Here is a 22,264-nt window from a genome sequence, read left to right on the forward strand (position 1 = left end):
ACCAGACCAGCCCCTCCTGGAGTGCACTGTCAGGGGCAGCCAAACGTCTGGCCCGGCGGCCCTTTGACTGATGTACCCCTGCCATGTCACACGCACGGCAGCGCGCACTCGCACTCACACGCATACACACTCCACCTTGCCCTCAACATTCTCCCGCATGCACCATACAATACCCCCAGACCACATCAAACGAAAAGCCCCACAGCTCCTTTTGAAAAGTAATGGTTTTGCCCCCAAAGATGGCAGCTCCAGGGCCAGAGGGCTGTAGCGCACGGACAACAAACCCCTTCCCTCCTGTGGACTGTGTTACATGAAGAGAAATCAAACCAGAACGTCCCACAGTATCAAGTTTAGATACTGCCGGAGTTGTGTTATCCTTTTTTATTCACACTGCTGTAGCTCTATGGGAAAAAAGCACTTTTACAGCCACACAGAAGTTTTTATTTTGTATATCCAACCACATGACTTTGGTTGATATTAAGTTCTTCACAAGATATCACCACTTTGAATTTGTAAAAATTCTGTGATCTCGCTGATCATTAGTGATCTGTACATCTTATAGTGATTATAATTCCATTACAGATCACCTGTATTGACTTTATGTGTGTACAGAGAGTTTTTTTGTGTTAAGATTGTTCTTGCCAGGCCTCACTAATCCACTTAACAACATATGTTTATTTTCATAATATGTGATTGATGATGAACATAACTGACAGTTGACAAAAAAAAGATTTTAACCTTTGCAACAGGTCTGTCAAGTCAGGTCATGTAGAGCGAAAACAATTCGATTTTATTCATCACGTCTAACAAAAGCTTTGGTAGTATTTACAGTACAGTGTTAGAGCAAGGGTGGGAGCTTTTGATAGAAATTCTTTTATGGACATTTCCTTTATGTGGGTTAGAAGGAGGAGACAAAGCAGTTTTTTTCCATTATTAAACAGGATGAGTCATCATAACTTTAAAATCCACCAAAACCTGTTTTATGTACATACTTTGGACTTTGCTGACAGCACTCAGGAACTGAAGCCAGCAACGTGTATCATTGTGTTATGGTTCACAGCCATAAAGTTGTTCATTTCCTCTTTTCTATATCCATGAAATGTTAGTTGCACACCACCTTTATTCAGAAATAAAACTGCTGTGAAGAAAAACAGGAATACCTAGTGACCTTTCGAAGTTTGGACTTTTTTTCTTTTGTTTGTGTCACTTTGTTAATTCTGCATTCTTGACAAAGAGCCATGTTTACAGCATATGGGCAGTGTGTGTGTACAAATGGACCAGAGGCACTTTGCATGCCACTGCGGAAGAAACTGCCAGGCAAATAAGGGGTTTGTCTTATAAAGTATTCATTGTCACCTGGTAACGGCTGTCGTTTATCATTTCACCTGAAATTACAATGAAAACTGATAGCTTATCAGAGGGAGGGAAGGAGAAAGAGTGTGCTCTGAGGGAGAGAGGCGTAGAAAGTACTACACGCCACTGAAATGGAGAGGATCCCTGTTTTGTGAGAGAAGTGAAAGAGGTATTCGCTTCGAGCTAATGTTACGTCAAATATATATAGAGGAATATGTATTGTACTCAGTTTGAAATGTAGTTAAATGAATCCTTTAATACATGACATTCAGTAATAGTAAGTCCCTGTAGCTGGTACTTAATATAAAACAATGATAAATGGTCAGAATTTAAAGAGCAGCTTTTACACTCTATTTGACTTTTCGACTTAAATAATTCTGTCACTCCTTCCTCAGTAAAAGTAGAATATATCTCGATAAGCGTGTTCTCTGATCCTCCGCAAATACCTTCCTTTTTTTCTCAAAGTGTTGTGCTATACCCTCATTTGAATAGAGGCAGTGGAGGCTCCACCCCAAGAGAGTTGAAAGGCTAGAGGACCACAAAGATGGAAAAGGCCAGCCCACTAAGGGAGGGAGAAAAAAACTGCTCCGGCTCCTCTGCCATAATTTCCTATCAGCCTATTCAGAAAACATCACCAACAGCTTGGTCTGTGCGTGTGTGTGTCTATGGGAGCAGAGCAGAGAGGGAGAGAGCGAGGCAGCGCACGCAGAGGCAGAGAGAGAGCGACACAGAGAGAGCGGGGAAGGGGGAGGCTACATTTTCTTTCACCTACCCCCCGTCAAACCACAGGAAGGAGGGGCCAGACCCTAAGCTGCCAATCAAATCCGCTCGTGGCAGCCGGCATTATCTCAGCAACAAACTATTGACAGATTACATGTCAAGGAGTTTAGTGCATGATTGAAGGAAGCCTTTTTTTAAAAAAAAATCTAGTTACTTTTCCGCTTTATTTCCCCCTCCACCAACCAGCATTCGAATGACTTTCCAGCAGAGTTGAGTAATATTATGAAAGTTACATGTCTGAGAGGATTTAACTTCGACTTTGCTGAATATGGTGAGTACTCCTCTTCTTTTTCTGTCTGTCGCAGATATGTTTTATTAGCCGACAGTTTAAGGTGTGCCTTTATCTCTGACTAAATATACAGAGAGGGGAAGTTGTTCATGATTTAACAATGTGCCGGTGCGTATGTATGCCCGAGTGTTGCGACACCCTTATTTATAGCTCTTTGACAGTGCCCAAAGGTGACTGCAATATCAAATATGATTGCCCATTTCTCTCGCACACGACCCATGAGGCTGTGTTTCACGCAGTACACATGTGAAGAAAGTTCACAAAGCCAGTTTCATTTTCTCTTGTCAGGGAGCCTTTTTTCTCCCAGGACATGAGACCAGCACAACTCCCTGTTTGACTTTCTTTTTTTTTCTGTCTTCATCCATTGTTTTTCCTGCTTGATTTTGTCCCTTCCTTTAATTACATGTTTATGAAAAAAGCCAACATTTGGTGTTGTAGAAATACAGGTAGCCTGTTGGTTTCACCCACAGAGGCACTCGCAATGCCATCAGGGTACAGTGAATGGCCTAAGGGTTTGTTGCCAAGGGGACAAAGCAAACAAACTGTTGTGTTGCTTATGTCTCTACACATGTAAAGGGAACAGGAATTAACATCAGTAATAGCATGTACTTCTAATTAGTGTAACTTGCAGCACACAGGTGTATGTTACATTAAAAAGAAAATAAATCCAGTGCATGTTATGATAGCCAGAATAATATTTGAAATATTAAACAAAACAATTGTCAGTTATGAGCATTTTTCTGCAAATGCACAGATGGGGCTTGTTTTAAATTTTAATAGAGCTGTAACTGTCAGGTTTACAGTCAGTCTGTGCGTACTTTTGGAGGATAAACTTGTCCAGTGTCAGTGGATTACACTTCACACTCATGAGCGTCACTCTCCTCACCTCTTCACTTGCACGAAGGGTTTGTTTGTGTGTGTTTTAAAATAAGTCATATTTTACGTTTAGATATTTCTGTTTCGTGTGTACACTATGTAAGCGTTTGTGTCTGCATGCACTGAGTCGTGTGTTCCCTTCACACTTGTGTGTATGTATTAATAGTCTCTGTGTATTTCATTATTTGCACCATGCATAAATATAACTACTTTATGACTAAATTGTAATATTACAAGTAAAAAAAAAAAAAGCTTTATTTTGAAATTTTGCAATCTATACATATTTGGTAAATAATGTGGTGATATTTTTTGAGTAAGCTGCTTAAATTTTATATAGAATTTTTCATAAATTACCGAAATTATAATATAAATATACATATTCAGATTTATTCTATATTCATGTATTTACATTTTTTTTTGAATGAAAATCTGTAATTAAAACTTCACTGGAGAGCAGGGTTTGCTCCAGGCTCTTATTTTTAATACGTTTATTTGCCACTGACATACTGTCCCTGTGTCTTATTTGAATCCTCTCAACAATTATTTGTTTTCTCCAGCTGTCTAATCTTGCCGTTAAGCACTCCTGACACTACACAGGCTTCTCTGCTCTTTAACTCGTATATGGCACAATTAATGAAAAAAAAATCAAATCAAAGATGGTGCTGCTTATTAAATAAAATTCTCAGAGACTGTATAGACGACCACTATCACCACAGGGTTTCACAAACACACAGGACAGACAGACACACTGACAGACAGACCTGAAGGCTCAGTCATGTTGTCTGGTTATTTCAGGTAGATCGTGTTATGGTCTAAAATAACAACAGACAAATACGAGTGTTTGCATGACACACCTTAATTTCAAACTTTTCGTCAGCTCGGAAAATGTTTTTCTACCCTCTTATGAGTCATAATGTTGATTGCCTTCTCCCTCACCGAGTTGTCTCATTAACCCTTTGTGGCCCTCTCCAACTTTTACGGCCTTCCACAAAAAGCAGAATGAAATGAGGGAGAAAAACAAGCCCAGGTCTGAAGGCCCTCAATAACCTTTTATCACAATTTAGCAATAACCTGAATCAATTTGATGTCTTAAGCAATAAAATATGCTGTTGCACTCCTATTTCTGCTGCTCCTTGGATGACAGTAAATTTACATTTTTTAATTAAACTAGCCGGAATTTTTATTAGGGGGCTGGGCTATGCTAATGGGAATGTTGTGTACAGCAGATTAACAGAGTTTTGAAATAAATTTAACAGGGAGACATTTGGTGGAAAAAAAATGCGAGTCATTGTCTTTAACCTCTTTCATGCCGATTTCTCCTGGGGGATCCTTGTATTCTAAGGAGCCTTGTCAGGGAAGAGTGCTTCTCAGCAACGAGGTGATTAGTGTCGCCTTGTCAACCGAGGAGGAACGCTCACATCCCCGTAATTTATTTGTTCAAATGATGCCAAAATATATGATTTTTGTTATCACTTACATATGCATTTGAATATACTGACACAGTGTACACCAGGCTTGGCTCGAATCAGGTGTTAAAAAATGCCTCTATTCATGTTTTATTTAGGTTTTTTAAATGTCAAAAAATGAAAAATACAATTTTATCATTTTAATTTATATTTAAAACACTGCCTCATCAGTGGATCCTTTCTTTCAATTTTCCCGCCTTAATCAATTTAATCAGGTATAAATTTACTTTTCTCATTTTACAGCTACATCGGAGCTGGACAATTTAAAAAAAAGTGTAAAATACAGTAGTAAATGGGAGTGTATATGTTTGTGTAGTTTTATGGTGCGCTCTCAGTGTTTGATTGATGTTACGCGAGGCTGTGTGTGTTATGCCTGGTTTTAGCAGAGTGGCAGAGGGAGAGAAGGGGGGAACATAGACAGCAGACAAGGGGAGGGAGGTGTGTGTGCATGTGTGTGTGTTACGGGGGGTAGAGACAGAAAGAGAGGGACAGCTGAGTCCGGATTGAGCATGTGCCCAGTCATCAGACACAAGCCACCCAACACCATAATTACCCTAACCCCGTCTTTTAATACCCAAATCACACCAACAGCCTTTTTTTTCCTTTACGGCAGTAAGAGGAAACATCGGAGATCAAACGATCAAATGAACTCCAGATGCACGTGGGCTGCCATGCATCTTGCCGCAGTAGCCAAAGTGTTCAGGGCTACTTGATATGGGCCAGGAGCGAAGCAAGTGGCATCACCACCCCTTTTCTTCACTCCTGTGCACTCATGCAGTGGCCAGCACCTAATTAAAACCTCAAAGCTCCCCGTCACCAATCTGGAGTAATGGCCTAATTAATACTCGGTGAAGAAATATTCCAGAATGATAAACAGGTTGCACCTTGGGTCTTCATTGCCTTTATTATCTAAAATATAACAAGCCAAGTTTTATTATCACAGATAATACATGTTTGTTAAACTGCTGCGCTCGAAATGAGGGGAAAAAGAGAGGGTGAATATCCTTTTTAATTATACTATCTTTAAAAGGATTGCCATGAATTATAAATTATATGAGCAATTAGAAAAAAGCTTTACCATTTATTATATTTCTAGAAAAAAAAACTTTTTTTTCTTTTTCATATGTCTCAGCGTCCAGTCGAAAAGAAAACCTGCGTTTAATCTCACAGCTAAATATGCCGTGTCATGTATTTCTTGTGTGCAGAGTCAAGGGCGAAGCTTCCAGTAACTTTTCTCTTTTTTTCCTCCTAATCTGTATATGAAATTATAATTTCATGCAAAGTATAAAGGAGAATAATAATCTCTAGTCATTGATATGCCATATAAGAGAGGAAAATGGGAAAATGAGGAGGCAATTAGCAGAGTGGAAAACTTTGGCGCGTTTGTCTGAAAGCATGGTCTCCACTGGCCATGAATGAATTTGCATGCTTTGCTTATCGAAGCGCACTTATTAGGGGCAGCTGAAAGAGAGATTAAGGCGGCACAAAATGTGGTGACTAATCCTTTTAAATGTGGCAGGGGGTCTTTAAGGTGTGAACCAGCCCGTATGTAGGTTTGGAATGTGACAGAACACAACTCTCCATACGACTCTCCATGTGCATGAAAAGGCAGCAGCGGCAGATGTGGGGTTATTTAATGACAAGGACAGTGATTGACACAGGTAATAAATTGATAGTTTATCTCCTGACCCTGTTATCCTTGGAAAAAATACAGCAGGTGGGGTCAGGCCGGGTTGAGATAATGACGGAAACACTTTGTGGTCCGGCATCAATGCCATTTTCTTGTTTTTTAATTAATCAATCATTGTTAGTGAGTTTAGTAAATCATTCATCTGAGGCGAAAAAACTGAAGGCAGAGACAAAGAGGTGCAGAAACAAATCTTCTGACTTTAACTCTGTTTTTCAGCTTTGAGCACATCTCTCAGTTTCAGTTCTCGGTCACCTTTTCTCTGACGGGAATCCAGCGCCTGTTTTACTGTCTTTATTCTTGATATGAGGAAAGAGAAAAAAAAGCACAAACAAACATGGAACCAGTTTTTTTTCTGTCACCTTCAATGTGAGCGAGGAAGTGTTTGCTCTGGCGAGTTACAGAGCCAATACCCCTGTCCTCGTTCCGTAATTGACTGCAAACAGGAACGTAGTGACGTTTAAACACTGCCCTCCTTCTCTCTGCCTTGTCTCGCACACAACATGCTCCACAACCCGACGCCCCCTCGACTCCAGATCCCCCCGTTTCTGCCGTGTGTTTCTTCATGTGACTCTCTATTCACTTGGGTCAGTAGCAGGCAGCACCAGCAATAATTACTGTCTGTACATGATAAATCTGAAGCCCAGCTGTTCGTTTCTGTCACTGCCAACAGAAAGAGGGGAGAAAGATAGAGAAGAGAGGGGGGGAGAGCAAGCGAGAGAAAGAGGGGAAGAGGCCAGGAGTTTGCAGTTTGTCAGATTTTCTTTTTTTTCCACTTGGTAACTTGATAGGATTACATGGTTCTAGGGCCCACACCTGTTAAGAGGCTGTTAGCAGAACAGTTGGCAGTCCCATAGCCACAGCTTAGCCATTTTCCTCCCTCGCTGCTGTCCGTTCTGTATCCTCTTTTGGGGATTTCACCCCCGCGTGTAGTGTATGACAGAGAGTTTGTTTCTCCGAGGCTCCCGCCTCAGTCACAGGGTGAGGAGGGGAGAGCAATCCTTGTGACACGCGAGCGCTGCGCGTTTGATGTTAGATTGCGTATCCTGCGTTTGCGTTTGCATGCGCGCGTGTGTGTGTGTGTGTGTGAGGCCAGGTTGGCTGACATCTCTTTTTGCCTCCCTCTCCTGAGACACATTGTCTGCCATCAGTTGTGCCTCCCTCTCTGACCTCAGTCACAGCGGAGCCGCCCTCCGGAACAACGTATATATATACAAGTAACACGACAGCAAACAAAGAAAGATTTCAATTAGTTTTTTTATTTCTTTTTTGTAACCAAGGTAGGGGCCAGGTGTTGGCACAGTCGTAAAATGCCCAAATACTGGTTAAACCAGATGATTTAAATGATTAAGGGTTAGGTTGAGAACGTTTGTGCATATTTTAGGAGTGCCAAAGCCCTGCTGTCAATTATAAATAGTTTTGGAAGGAGTGGAGAAATGAGTAATGCATAAAATTTGTTGCTTGTTTTTTCTTGTTGGGTTGTTATTTAAGTGGAAATCACCCCTGAATATTGTCTTAATGTAGAAAATAAAAATGTTATTTTTTCAGGGGAATGTGTGACAGTCATCTGGCCTAGAAAATCACATTACAGTAGGTTGTTTTGTGTCTTGGTGCAATGTGTCTCGCTACCTTATTTGGCGTTGAGCTGCAACCCAGCTCTTCGGCTCCGTCACTTTCTGTGGGCCCTCAGCACCTGTTCCCTCTATTGTGCCGGAATTTTCTATATTTGGCAAGAAGTTGGACTCTCTCAATTGGTGCGTAGGTCACTGATTCTAATAGTGTGAGAGATGAAGTATAAATTCTCCAAGGTCATTTTTTATCTCTTTCTTTTTATCTTTCTTTCTCTGCTGTTGCTCAGTTGTTCAAAAGACAATATACGAAAACCAGGATTCAACTCGGGAGGAAACATTTCTCACCGGGGCATCTAAATGTCATGTTCTCCCTCCGCATGTTATTGACACGTTGCATTGCCATGAGTGCAAATTATTGTGAAGCGCAGGAGAAATAAAAAAGAGCAAAGTTAATAGATATCTCGGGCTAACTTTTAATTGTTCTGATATGTAATCGCTAAATGACAATAAAAAAAGGAGCAGGGCCACTTTAAAAGCTTTATCTCTCCTGCTCTGTGCCCAAAGTGTCATGTCCATAACAGCACCACCTGATCTTCAGAGTAAAATAACCACTAAGGCTTATTGTTTGGACAATATTGAAGCCCCCCTCCCCTCACACACACACACACACAGCCACCCACACCCCACCCGCCCGCTCCCACCGCTGCTCCTCTCCCCTCTCCCTTGATTCATTTCACCCACTGTCCTCGGCTGCTGGAAAATGGCGTTAATTTTTTTATTACCTGTTTGACTCTCCAGCCTTATTACTGTAGCCCCTTAATGTTCTCTGTAACCGTGGAAACCAGATGAATAAATGTCCGCCAAAGAAAATGAGATGATTAAACAGGTCACCCTTGCAAAACAAATTCGCTTGGTCGAGCGCAATTTGTGTACCAAGCGGCTGTCTTAACAGTTTGCTAACAAGGGGATTGTTTGCCAGACTAACTGACAGAGAAGGGAGGGGGGAAATGAAGATATCTGGGGAAAAGGATATGATTGAAGAGATAATAATTTAGATCACCGCGCTGTTTGTCTCGTCTCTTTATTCCTTGTGATAATGTGGTGTTTGTGCAAGAATTAAAGAGCAACCTTTCTTATATAAAACGGAGCGACAGATACTTCCCTATTCCAGTGTACTGTATGCATTCAAGTTTAAAGCAGCCATCCATATTATTGTCAGAGGCATTTGGTCTGTGATCATCAGCAAGTGCAGTAGCAAATAGAATTTCCCTCATTTATGTGGCAACCAATCATTACTGCTAATTGTCCTTGAGGCCATCTGTATAGGATGGCTCGTCCTCCATTGGTGTTGGAACAGTGCTGGTCATGGATTTACAAGTCCAATAATGATACTTAACTCCTCCACAGTCAGCGCAAAAACACTTCATATTCACAACTGCAGTAATAAATATAGACAAGCTTTTTTTTTTCTTTGCTCAAATTAAACAGAAGCCTGAACAGCATCCTGGTTTCAATGTGTCGCTAAGTTTGGTTCCCATGATGTCCCCGCCCTTCCACATCTTGTCCAAAGCATAATGTTCTCATATGACTTGTTTCAGGCAAAGCACGACTGACAACCAAATAAAACGTGTGGTGTTTTCATCTGGGAAAATAAGAGACTAGGTCGGGCAGATTTAGCCATGTAACGATAGGGCAAACATGCAGACTTGGATTAGAATCAGGCCTGTGTTGCCATTCTCGCCGCAAAATCATAAATGTTGGGGACACGGCGGTGGTGTTGTTTATGGAAGGATGCCACGCTGCGCCACTCAAGGGTGTTGCCTGTTTGCATTGATGCACCACCACCACTTACCGCCTCCTGCTTTAAAACAACTTCCGCATCCCACTCAGCCCAGCCATTTTGTCCCGTTACCAGAGCAGATCCCAAATGTTCACCACAGCTGTACCCTCAGCTTTAAAATAAGGAAGGAGGGGGTTGTTGCTCAAAGCCAAGCCGTGGCTTCTTTTAGTCGTTTGTGGGACAGAAGATGGCGAGCTAGAGTTCTTCCACTGGTGGAGGGGGGTATTTCATCCCAATACAGGGACACTATAGCTCAAAACTGAAAAGCACTTATGCATTATTGATGTTTTAATTTGTGCGAATGCCCAAGTCTTTGTTAAGTGATTATAGTGCTGGGGAGATAACAGCGGAGATACTTCTCTATGAAACAAGAGCTCGCTCGCTGGCCGCACTGGGAAGCCATTGGACTAAATCTAACAAGTCCACGCTTCTACTCAGAGAGAGAGAGAGAGAGAGAGAGGGAGAAAGGGGGGGGTTGGAGGTAGAGGGGGGGTTGTTGAGTTGACTGAAAAATATCAACGTGTCCGAGATAAGAAAAAATTCAGCCGTTGATCTTTTGTCCTTACTTCAGCTACACCTCTCCCGTTTATGATGTTGGGTTTATAGGTCTTTTACATCCCTTATCAAAAATTATTTGATGTAAATACAATGGAACTGACCTGAAAAGCCCTGTGTGTAAATACTGCGCATGGCACGCTAACAACTGACCTTGGGAGAAGAATGCAAAGTTATAATGCTTGCAAAACAAGCCAATAAAATAATACCCTGTCGAACCGCCGTGAGTTTTTTGTGAATACATAAAAGAAAACAGATGAGAAGCAGTTTTCTTTCGCTGCAATGATTAACTCAGTGCAAAGGTTATCATGGATGACAAGTTTTTAAACTCTGTAATTTATGTAATTGCCTGCTATAGAGACATACCCGATAAACGATGACGTCAGGAAAAGTTCAAACCGTGTAGAAAACAAACGTGTGTGTATATGCAGCGTATAAGCTGAGCTACAAAGATTTTGTTTCATCTCCTCGTTGATGCGATGTTCAACTACATCTCAGATCATGGTCACCAGTTTCCTCTTTTGTGGCATTTGGTGATTATAATGGTCGCCCAAACTGGGCCTCAGCCTTTCTGGCCCCACACCTGCAGCTGTTCACACATCCTGCCTTCCTCCAGCAACTAATGCATGTATAACCTGTAAATGATGCTTTATTCATTTAACTCAATGTGCATTAATATGGGCTCTATCAATGTCAACCTGTGAGATAAGTGTCTTAGTTTTGGCTTTGCTTTGGGTATTAGTCATTCTCTTTTGTTCATTGGCTTTATTCTTGCTTTATTCTTTGGCAAATTCTGCTTAAATGTGGAACCCGGCTTTATTTTCTGCTTTGAGCTCCCTGGTGGAGGTAAAACATGAGAGCATGGGTGTGCACATAGACACAGACGTGCCTGCATGTGCGCACACATGCACTCTCAGACACACACACACACACATACACACACACACACACATACACACACACACACACACACACACACGCAGTAGGCTCTCGGCTTCCCCAAGCATTTACTGCTTTATTAAGCTGTCTCATGAACCCACTAGCTGAACATGAGAATACAGGAAAAAAAAGAAAAGCCCATATTACTTAGATGATTTGATGTCATTTGTGGACTACCAAACGCCAGGCTTTATTGTGTGTGCAAGAAAGAAAGAGCGGCAGCGGAATTAAAAAAAAGAAAAGAAATTGGCTTAGAAATTCTGAATTTCAATTAGCGTACGTAATCTGAACCTGCCGGCTTTGATAGAGGCTTTTTTTTTTTTTTTACTAAGAATACAGCAGCACTTGTAAAACATTAATTAAGCAGACTTGTTTTTTTAAAGGATGGAGTAAAGTGTGCTTTATGCAGAGTCCTTTTCACTGAACAAAAGGCAGTTACCTCACACAGAGGAACGCTTCACCCAAACCATCTGGAAAATAAAAGGAGAATTTGAATTGTAGAAAAAATACAAAAGACAAAAAGAAAGAGACAAGCCATTGAGAGTAATGTTCTGAAGGAGATGATATCATATGAGAGCGCAGCCTTTTGCTGAAGAATAGAAATGTATCCCTGCCTCAGTGAAACCTAAGCTTGGCGCAGGAAAATGAGCCTCTATTTTAATGACTTTCTACCTGACAGATGACTTTAGACTGCCTTTTGGATCACATTGCTCTGACTTTGTCTCTTACATCATCAAACCATTGATTATTAATAGTTTATATTAATTCTTAATCGATGGGTAATATGAGTTATTATGGCAACATTCTCCTCAATGTAAAAAAAGGCGACTGTTCGTTTCTGTTTCGTAAAACTAAAAAGATATCTCAGGGAGATTCTTGAACTTACTGTATCTGCTGTTTTGTTTCCGCCTTGATGGTTTGTGGCGAAGCGATGGTATGTCTGTGAGTGGGCCTTTTAAAATGTCTTCTCTTTTCTGGTTAGTGTGACTACATGATACTCTGAGATGAAATGCATCCTCTAAACAACACTGGCTTTACATTAAAGGGGATTACTGCTCATTCACGTGCTTCGGTTTTATTTTCCATGAGTGTGTCAGAAACACAAAAACAATAATGTTCCTTTTAAATACAGCTAAGTTCAGAAGCACATTATGACCAAGGTATAAAAATCGTGTTAAATGTCTTTTTTTCCCCACCTACTATAAAGATATGAGTTTTGATGCTTGTGCTTTGTTGAAATATATAATAAAAAAAAGAACAGGAAAAGGATAAAGTCCTTGTCCCATATTTGCACATTGGTGTTGTATATGCATTTTCCACTGACTATATTGTAAATCCTCTTGCAGTGGGTGATGAGTACACATACAGATGATACATTAAAACTGCCATAACTCGCACACCCAGCAAAGCTAAAAATCAATTGGAATGGATAGTTAAGCTGGCCCCTAAAAATCAATGAGCAATTCATGTCCTTGATCACAGAGTGTCATTCCTCTCAATGTTAGAGGCTGATGAGGCCTGAGCACACACACACACACACACATATACTCATATTCAGCACAAATACATAACACAGGAAACTTTCAGACACATTCATCGAGCTGATGCTGAAGGTTTATAGTAAATTTAACTCACCATTCAAGGGCACATTTATTTTCACAGACTTGGATTTTAAACAACTTCGCTCGATGTCTCTAAAACAGGGTTACCAGTGTATTTAATGTAACGTTGAGTCGGCCATTAAGTATTTGTCTCTGAAACTACGATTTTTGACTTAAACAGTATTGTTATAGTGTTAAATGGGGTTGGGGTATTTAATAGAGTCAGTTGGTGACTACAACAGTTCTGAATCCATCTATCAGCAATAGCAGGGAGTCAAGTTTCAAAGCTCATGTTGTTGTTTATTAAAGCACGCAGAATGTCACAATCCTATGACCAATGACAAATAGAGATGACCTTATAGCCATTACACGGTGGGGGCACACACACACATTCACACACTAACACACACACACACACATTGGGAAGAAAGGCAATAAGGTTGGCTAAATGAAGAGGAGGAAAATTCTGTGTTTCAAAATAGCAATTTTGCCCTTATTAATGCCATTAGTGTAACAGTCATAATGGATCAAATCAACGGATGACCGAAGCAACTCCTCTGTCTCCGCGCTATGACGGGATCATGTCGGGAACAATTTGGGCATTTTGTGTTGATGAGTGAAGTTTCAAGTGCCGCGGTATCCTGCAAACCGCCCGTAAATTATGCCCATAGTTTCTCTCTTTATCTACTTCTCTGTTTACTTATCTTTCTGTTATTCTCTCATTTACATTTATTTTTTATTTTTTGTACATTCAAACAGTCATTCGATATTGCCACCCTTCATTTGGGTCAGCTATCAGCAGAAGTGACCCTTTCATTGGGAACTACTGTATTTTTAACCCAGATTTAGATAATGGCACTGTGACAGTCATTTTTTCGCTCCTGGGCTCTGTGCTGCTTTGAGGCTGTTCTTGTCACTCACACTTTGTATCCCCTATTACCAATTATAGCCCACACTGACCACTTCAGAGCAACGCTACAATAGAAATTACATACATGAAACGCACAATTATTTAATGCCAAATCGGAAAATTTCTGTTCTCTGAAGCTTTTCTACAAATGGTGTTCTCCTTATTTCACCATGGAGTCTGTGGGATATGAGTTCCCAGTTGCTTGGCCTTAACAGGTGGTCATCTTTTATGGTCTATTACTCTGGTAACATTTGAAAGGGTCATTCAGCTCCCTAGCTAAATACCTCAGATTTTGGGAGCAGAGAGGGCCTTCGAAACAGTTGTCGCCTGTCAGGAGGAGCAGGGAGTCAGGAGGACCGCTCCAACAGTTGCTTGTCCCTTCTTTGAGGTGAGAAATATTCCGGCAGCTGTCACTCGGCCCCTTTACCTCGTGTTTTTTTTCTTTTTGGAGGGGTTGTTTTTTCCCCCTCATTTCCAATAAAGCTGAAATGAATGTTTATGGCAACTGGAGGGGGAGGGCAAACTCCGGCGCTGTGCCCTGTCACTCACAATCTCACCCGTGTGTGTCCTCCTCCAGGAGGGTTACATGTCTCATCAGCCGCCAATCATGAGACGCACGTGAGACGAACCTGAAGACAGAGTCCCCATTTTCTGTCCTGTGATTCGACGGCTTTAAAGGCTCCGGTGGTTTTGTTTTAATGCACCGTCACAAGACTATTCTAGTTTGGCCTTGTATTGTAGCAAAATGTGTTCTTTATTGTCTCTGCTCTCCGTCTCCTCGACTCCCCATCTCTCTCCCATATCCTCTTCCTTTCCCTGTCTCCCTCACTCCCCCTTTCTCTCCCCCTCAATCCATCTGCATCATGTCGATCTGTCAGACTGCCAGTGTCTGTTCCAATTAGATTCCACTTAATACACGTAACCTCGATTAACACGCAATCAAGCCCAGATAAATCACGTCCTTTAAGTCCCCCCCTCTGCCTCTCCTGTGTTGCTTTGCATCACTCAGTTTTCCCCAACAAGCTTTCTTCGCCACAGTCGTCGGTCACAGTGTATAAAATCACACGCCGGCTGCACGAGCAGGTAAACTTGGTCCTCGGTGGTTGCATTTTGCAGCAGACACAGGTGCTTTTCACCTCAAAAACCAAGCGCTCTATCTTAGTGTGCGTCTCACTTCTGTTTCCAGCAGTGTGGAGTTTCTCTTGTGTTTCCAGCACACTCTTTGCCGGTGCCCTCCTCACCCCTGAAGATGAAGGTGTCTTAATTACATCTTTGGTTAAAAAGCTACAAAAGACACCCTGGGCTTTCTCTACATTGCAGGAGGCTGTGTAGTCTATTGTCTCTGTGACCTTTTTAGCTAGCGGACAATTGGTTTGACTAGATTACAAATTAAGACGCAGCACCAGGCACTTAGAAAGCAAGTCTGTTAGAGAGCCGTTCCATTACTACCAGTCTGTGAAAGCCACCGGGCCATACGGTTTTAGCATCACACAAATGGACACGAAAGTCAGGCGTCACATGCTCATTGTTCCGCATCTATAAAATATAAAGTTACATTTGCTTTAATGATATCTGCAGTGCCAAAGCGAGTCTTTGCCAGTGGCAGAAAAGGAAAAACACACAAAGCGACTACAGAGCTTAGGATTCAGGGCTGATTATAATTCTTTTAACAAAGTTAATAATTTACACTGTTTATGCTAATAGCAGAAAAAAGGACTGTTGAATTACCAAACAGCAAATACCAGTAAAAATACAAACCAAATGAAAACAACCTGGGGCAGTGAAAAAGCACACGCAGCACTCTTGGGGTCTTCTTTTATTAATCGCAGCTAAAAGTGCTAACATTGACATGTTGAACAGATTAGCCTCTTTAATAATGGGGCGGGTCAACATGGCTACCGCTGCTGATCCATGAGGATATCCTGTCGGGAGGCGCATAGATGGTGTGTTTCATATCCTGACCCTTGCCTCTGTGGAGCTAGCCCCTGCACTAAAGATATACTGAGTCTGGCCTGTGCTCGGATGAGGAATAAAGCTCTCTTTTTTCTTCTATTGCTTATTGTAGTTTTGATATACCCTTTTCTCAAATTGTTAAAAGTATGGCAGTTGTCATTTGTTGTATTATGAAATCTGATCTGATCTATCTGACTGCATGGTTACCGTTTTTTTGTGCTGTGTTCAAAAGTGGAAGCTGTGGCAGTTAGAGATCTGGTTTTGTTTCACACGGCGACAGCTTGTGTCATACACGCTCAGGCTGCCGCTGTACAGCATTAATGGTTTTAAATATCTCAATGCTAGTTAGAGCTGACAAGGCCTGCCGGTGTGCGGTGTGTAAATAGGGCTTGGATTTAAAATAAATTAAGCTATGAGAAAGGCTCAGGTTGATCCATTTCTTATCTCCTCTGCTGCCTTGTCAGCCCCCGAGCCCTTTCAAATAGTGCGGACAAGTTAAGGAACCAGCACAACTCATTCACAGTTTCCAGCAGGCTATGAGAAGGACCTGTTGTTAGTGCTTATTGATGAAGAATGTATTTATATAACTACAGTAGATACTATACTTGTTCAACTTCCTTGAAACTGTTGATCTCTGCAGAACCAATTAAAAAGTTGCGCGTGTTTTATTTAATTAGTATTGGGTGCAAACAAAATGAGTATTGAATTGACACCCGATATCCCTCTGCCCTGTCTTTTTCCATTTATAAACTCCATCCACGGCCACAACAATGTTGCAGTGTCTCTTTAAAAGGGCTGACAGTTTTGACTATAAGTTGAGCTCAATTTTTTTTTCTCTTTCCCAGAGAAAAAAAATGGGGAATAACGCTGATGAGTTTTAACAGCTTCAGCCGGGCGATGGGCAAATATAATAAGTGTTTTCGTAGACGTCACCATTGATTATCTCATCTGGGCATTTTGGGTGAATGTAGTGGATTTAGAGGCTCGTCTCCCATTGTGCTGACATCACCCTTTAACAAACCAAATTAAATCATGGCTAAAATCATTTGAAACTCTCCCAGTGTCTGTCTCAAATGCCCAAACAATGAAAGTCTGGGAAAAATTCAAAGGGAGCGCTGTGTTCATTTGAGTGTGCGTGTGTGTGTGTGTGTGTGTGTGTGTGTGTGTGTGTGTGTGTGTGTGTGTGGTTGTGGGGATGGGGGGGGGGGTGCACTGTGGAAATGGGGGCAAATTTACCCTCACACTGAATAATGGAGTAAGGCGAGACAATTTTTTTAACACATTCTTTAGAGAAATTATGTGACACAGTACTGTACAGGCAGACTTTTACTCATACAGTTGTCTTTGTAGTCTTTTAGAAATAACTTAATATAATGTGTATTTAATTTTTCTTTGATTTGTATTTGCATTTGAACGTATGGAAACTCAGGCCTCAGCGAGGAAAGCTCTGTGTAAGGAAAATCTTAGAAGGCTCATAAAACACCCGCCCAAGTCAGTCTTGATATAGCTGTAATTTTATAGATAGAAAGTCCGATTAAAGGGCACGAGTGTCCAGTTTCCATACTCTGGCAATGTTTCATGGAAAATGTGTTTCGATACTGGGACCACTTTGACACACCACAGACAGGGAAAGACAAAATGACACCTGTATATTATATAAACACATTTTGGTGACGTGCAATCACAGAAAGTCACAAGCATGCCTGTCTCTTTTAGTTACCCTGAACAGTAATATGTTTTTTATACACTATATATGAAAATATAATTTAGTTTTACAATATCACAATGTAAATGTATTGCAGTCTTTAAATAAATGACTAGTTACAAAGTTGCAATGAGTAAAAGTATTTCATTATTCTATATCAAGGTATTTAACTGTTGTTGTGTGTTTGCCATAAGATCGGCACAACATGCACGGCTTGGACACACAGGGATTCGTCAGCTGTCCCGTTTCACCACTCGCGTGCCGTGGTCTGCCACCCATGACCTTGTGAGGCGAACAAAGGGGTGTGTGAGAAAGAAAGAGAAAGTGAGTGAGTGAGTGAGTGAGAAGTGAGAGAGTGAGAGAGTGAGTGAGTGTAAAGGTACGTGGAGGTGGTGGTGGGAGGGGGCAGGAGTGGTTCTGCTAAGGGCCTCAACTCAGCCAATGTGGCCTGATGTGACAGGATTAGCTAAGCCCCAGTGAGCATGGCTGGTACTCTGTGTGTGTGTGTGTGTGTGTGTGTGTGTGTGTGTGTGTGTGTGTGTGTGTGTGTGTGTGTGTGTGTGTGTGTGTGTGTGTGTGTGCGCGCACGCACGCAGCAGACTGGGAACCCAGAACTGCTGCTTGCCACCAGCCGAGCCAAGACAAGACATTGGTAGATCAACAGTGTGTCAGCCCATCGCTGCCGCCCAGCCTCAGCCCTCAGCACCTTCCCCCTTCCACCAATGGGAGCGAGCCAGAGCGCAGAAGATACAGCCAAGGGAGTCAAGATACAGTCGGGAGACACAGTGGGGGACTAGTGGGCGGGCAGCTGGGGCTAAAGTGAACGTGAGTTGGAAAATGATCCTATTAAATTGAATTAAAGAGGCAGTCTTCATTTACCCCAAGAATGATGGATTTGGATAATTAACAGCGTTAATGGGGACTGGTTAAAGAGGGCAAGGGAAACCGGTGATTGCAGACACAGAGTAAAGGGGCCAGGTCAGACCTATACTGTAGTCAGGCCGGCGGCCCATGAGGGAGGGTCCTTGTTGTTTTTTTAAATCCATTTTTTTACCTTGCCCCAACCCATGGTCACTTGTTAGGGGTTAATTTATAAGCATTTCCAGACTTTGGCACACTGTTCGGAAATGCTACAAATCCCCCTTAACTCTGTCCTTTTCAAGGTGCTTTCTTTTTTTTCTTACGCTACCTTATTAAAAGAGCAGTGGATGTAAGATGATCTGAACTCAGATGATCAAAGGCTGTTGTGTTGTGTGTATTTGCGCTGGGCCCGCATGTGAGAAGGAAATTAAAACCAATAGAAGAGTGTCATTGATGATTATGTAGGTTTAGTGTCGATATATTTTGTGGTAGTGTGCTGCAGCAGTGAGTGCATTATACCAGTTTAATGCCCTCATCTCGGGACCTAATTATGGCACTAGTGTGTGTGCAAAAATTGTGTGTGTGTGTGTGTCTGTATGCACATGTGGTGGTGTACTTGTGCGCCTGGGTTTCACTTTGGTCAGTGCACAAACCCTATCTGCATGTCCTTAATTCTCAATGATGTGCAGGCCCCGGGCAGTGTGTGTGATGGAGAGGATGCCTGTTTGCCAAGTTGAAGTGATCGGGCGGGAGGGCATGGGCCCTCTGAAAAATCCTGCTGCCTTGCTCACAGCAGCCGACCGCTGATAGTGCGTCACTAGTTTCCACAGTCTAGTCAGGACTAGTGACACCCTGCCACAAAGGAGTCAGATTTATAGGGCATTATGTGTCATCGGGTAATCTGCAGCTCGTCTATCGCTTCACAAATAATAGCTAATCCTGAAGAAGGACTAGTTAGCCTCATATACACAATCTCAGCTGCAGCCTTACTAATTCTTTTTTATCTCTTACATGCAGTTTTTTTTCTCTGTGCTGCGTTGTTTGAGGTCGCGCTGTTTCCTTTTGACATAAAGCTGTGGACGTAATCAATTTCGACAGTTGTAGACGCACGCTCAACTCTACATTATCCCTGGCTGGTGTGTACCACAGCTCACCTGAACCCTGATTAGGCAGAGAATGTCTTAAGTAAGGGGATCAAATAATTTGATGCTACTTTTCTCCTTTTAAAAAAATTAACACCACAGTTGCATGGGCGCGCGTGTGTGTGTGTGTGTGTGTGTGAGGGAGAGAGTGATAGAGTGTGTGGAAAAAAACAATCTCATCAAGCAGGAGGCCGTTTGCTTAGCAAGAGCTGACAGTCTTTGTGTATGTAAATGAAGAATTTAGACTAATGGAGTTGAACCATTTCTAATTTTGTGATGGCAAGAGGATTTTGATTGAAAGTAATTAAGCAAGCTAGCTGTAAAATTAATTAAAGCAAAAGGAGGGGGACTTTTATTGGATTGGATAGCGATATAGCTGCTGTCAGGCAGGGGGACAAATGGGGGTGACCTGGATTCTCTGCCCTCCCTCCTCCCACTCGGGACTTTTATGTCACTTTAATCTCCTTAGAGCGGCTGGTGTGCATTTGTTCGAAATAATCAAGGAAATATGGTCAGAAATTGTCAGCTTTCAGATCTAATTTACCTGACAGCCTCGCAAGTGTGTGTGCACGCGCAAGTATGCATGTGACAGTGGCAGGTCCTTTTTTTCCCCTTGCCCTCTCCTCAGCTTGGTGGAAAATGCTTTTGACAGTCTTGAAGCATCTTGGTTGTTGGAGGGTGGGGAAGACGAGGAACTTGGGTGGCTTTAAGATGGACATTTCAATGAGGCGTGTTTGGCCCGGCTTAGCACCTCTGACACCGTTGTGTGCATGCACACACACCAACATGCTTAATTGCCTCTGCAACATATTCAGACTGCACTCGGCCACGCTAGCAGCACTTGACGGCTTCTGTTTTCTGCAGGTAGCCTGAACGAGCAGAAGAAGATTACAGCCTTGACAAAGCCTGTTACAGCTACTTAACCACTGACAAATAAGATTGCCCAATCCCGCACAAATAGAAATGGAACTTATTGTCCTCTGAGTTTTGAAAAAACTCTGAAAAACAACTAAATCATGTTTAGATTTTCAGAATATTTTCCCTTGAGTGTTTCATCTTAAGCTTATAATTGGAAAACCGTGATGCTGGTAAAAGTATCTACCACTTGTGAAATTTGTGATAAACTAATAATCAGTCATAAAATAGTCCCACTAATGTCCTGCGACATCTATATGGCTTCGCACCGTATGGGGTCCGTATTAAAGGTCCACAGGGTTTCCCACAATTCCACAGTGGGTGAGATGCCACTTCCTCTTAAAGCGTCTTGGGCTTGCTGGTGGTGACATAGGGTCTCAGTGTGGTCCTCCGTACCCCCTGAAGAGACAGTTAATTAAGGCTTGGGTCCAGACAACGCTGCCGGGACTCTCACCCACCACACCATCGTCTGCCCCTGCTGCCGCCGCTCCCCTCCTTAGCTCTGCAGCCAACGGGGGCCTCTGGGAAAGCGGAGCGCCAGGGCTGCGCCACCATCGGGGCCCCTAACGGGATTAGGAGTCCTCTGAAAATAGGACCTTAGCCCCGAAAGCCTCTCACCCACCTTCATCTGCCCAAAGTATCCCCCTCACTTCACCCCCAGCCCTCCTCTCCCCCTATAAGACGACTCCACCCGAGCTCCGTTTTATCAATTAATGTAATAAAAGGTGGAACAAAGAGCTTTCTTTCCCCAGCTCTGTAATTAGAGGGGGAGCTCTCCTGAGGACCGGCATTCCTTGGGCCCGAAAAACATGATTCTCACCCCCCCTTCCACGATGCCGCCACCACTCAAGCGGAACATGGCTCCTCGATGTATAAGGGTGATAATGTAAATGTAGCGTAGTCTGCAAGGCAAACCCGGCACAACCTATTTTGCGGCAGCTTTATCTAAGTGTGAACAAATGAATGTAACATTTGGAAGAGTGATACATTATTAACTCTAATTGTTTCCTTTATAACGCACACATACATTCACTGTCACCTTCACTTCGGCTCGCACAAGTACATGCACTCGGAATCACTCTTGTCACGGTCCCTATTCTAACACGTTACATGTCACCACACACTGCTAACAAATGTGATAAAACCACCTGAATCGAGAATATCAGGTATGATGTCGGCCTATGTGTGTTTTTGTCTGTTAAGGTGAGATACAGGAGACTTCACCGTGTGTGTCTAACTCTCTTCCTCTCTCGTGCTTAACTGTGTCTACACTGGTGTGAAAGTTAAGGAGAGAGACAGAGCGCCCGTTTTCACAACCACCGGAGCTTTAGATAGGAATTAGTTTTACAGCATATGCAAATGTTCCCCCTTGAAAAAAGGGGGTCTTTAAGTGACAGGTTGATATGTGATTAAACGACAATTAGAGTGCTGAAAATAAGTGTCGGCAGTAGGTCAAGCACCGGGCGGCTCAGCTAAAAGGTAGCCGACTATTGAGGAGAAAACACTCCCAGGCAGAGGCCATGCAGGAAAAGGACCCAAAACAAATTAGAGAGGTAAGGGAGGCAAGGTTGGCACTCCAATAAAGCCACAACAAAAACAAGTTCTGTGCTCTGCCTGGATTACAAAAGACCGACTATTCACGATTAGAGGAGGATCCTGTTTTCATTAAACCATCGCTGAGCACAGATACAGTACAAGAACCTGCAGAGTGTGTCGGCATCACACTTGAGTGTTTAACCATTACGGGACTCCTCGGTGATGATGATGTGCCTGTTTGCCTTATTTTAACCTTTAGTGCCCCCAGGCCGGATCAGAAGCAGT

At 42.4% G+C, this 22,264-nt stretch overlaps 1 protein-coding gene across 1 annotated transcript in view; it reads left to right on the forward strand.

Moving 5' to 3' along the window:
* Positions 1-1,969: 1,969 nt before the first annotated feature.
* The window catches only part of casz1 (castor zinc finger 1), a 76,621-nt gene continuing 56,326 nt past the window's right edge, over positions 1,970-22,264 (forward strand). The window contains exon 1 of the mRNA XM_035158407.2: positions 1,970-2,404. Coding sequence (XP_035014298.1) covers positions 2,356-2,404 — 49 coding nt within the window. The 5' untranslated portion in view covers positions 1,970-2,355. The remainder of the gene's footprint in view (positions 2,405-22,264) is intronic.

The sequence above is a fragment of the Hippoglossus stenolepis genome, chromosome 6 (genome assembly GCF_022539355.2).
Source record: "Hippoglossus stenolepis isolate QCI-W04-F060 chromosome 6, HSTE1.2, whole genome shotgun sequence".
Classification (NCBI taxonomy): Eukaryota; Metazoa; Chordata; class Actinopteri; order Pleuronectiformes; family Pleuronectidae; genus Hippoglossus; species Hippoglossus stenolepis.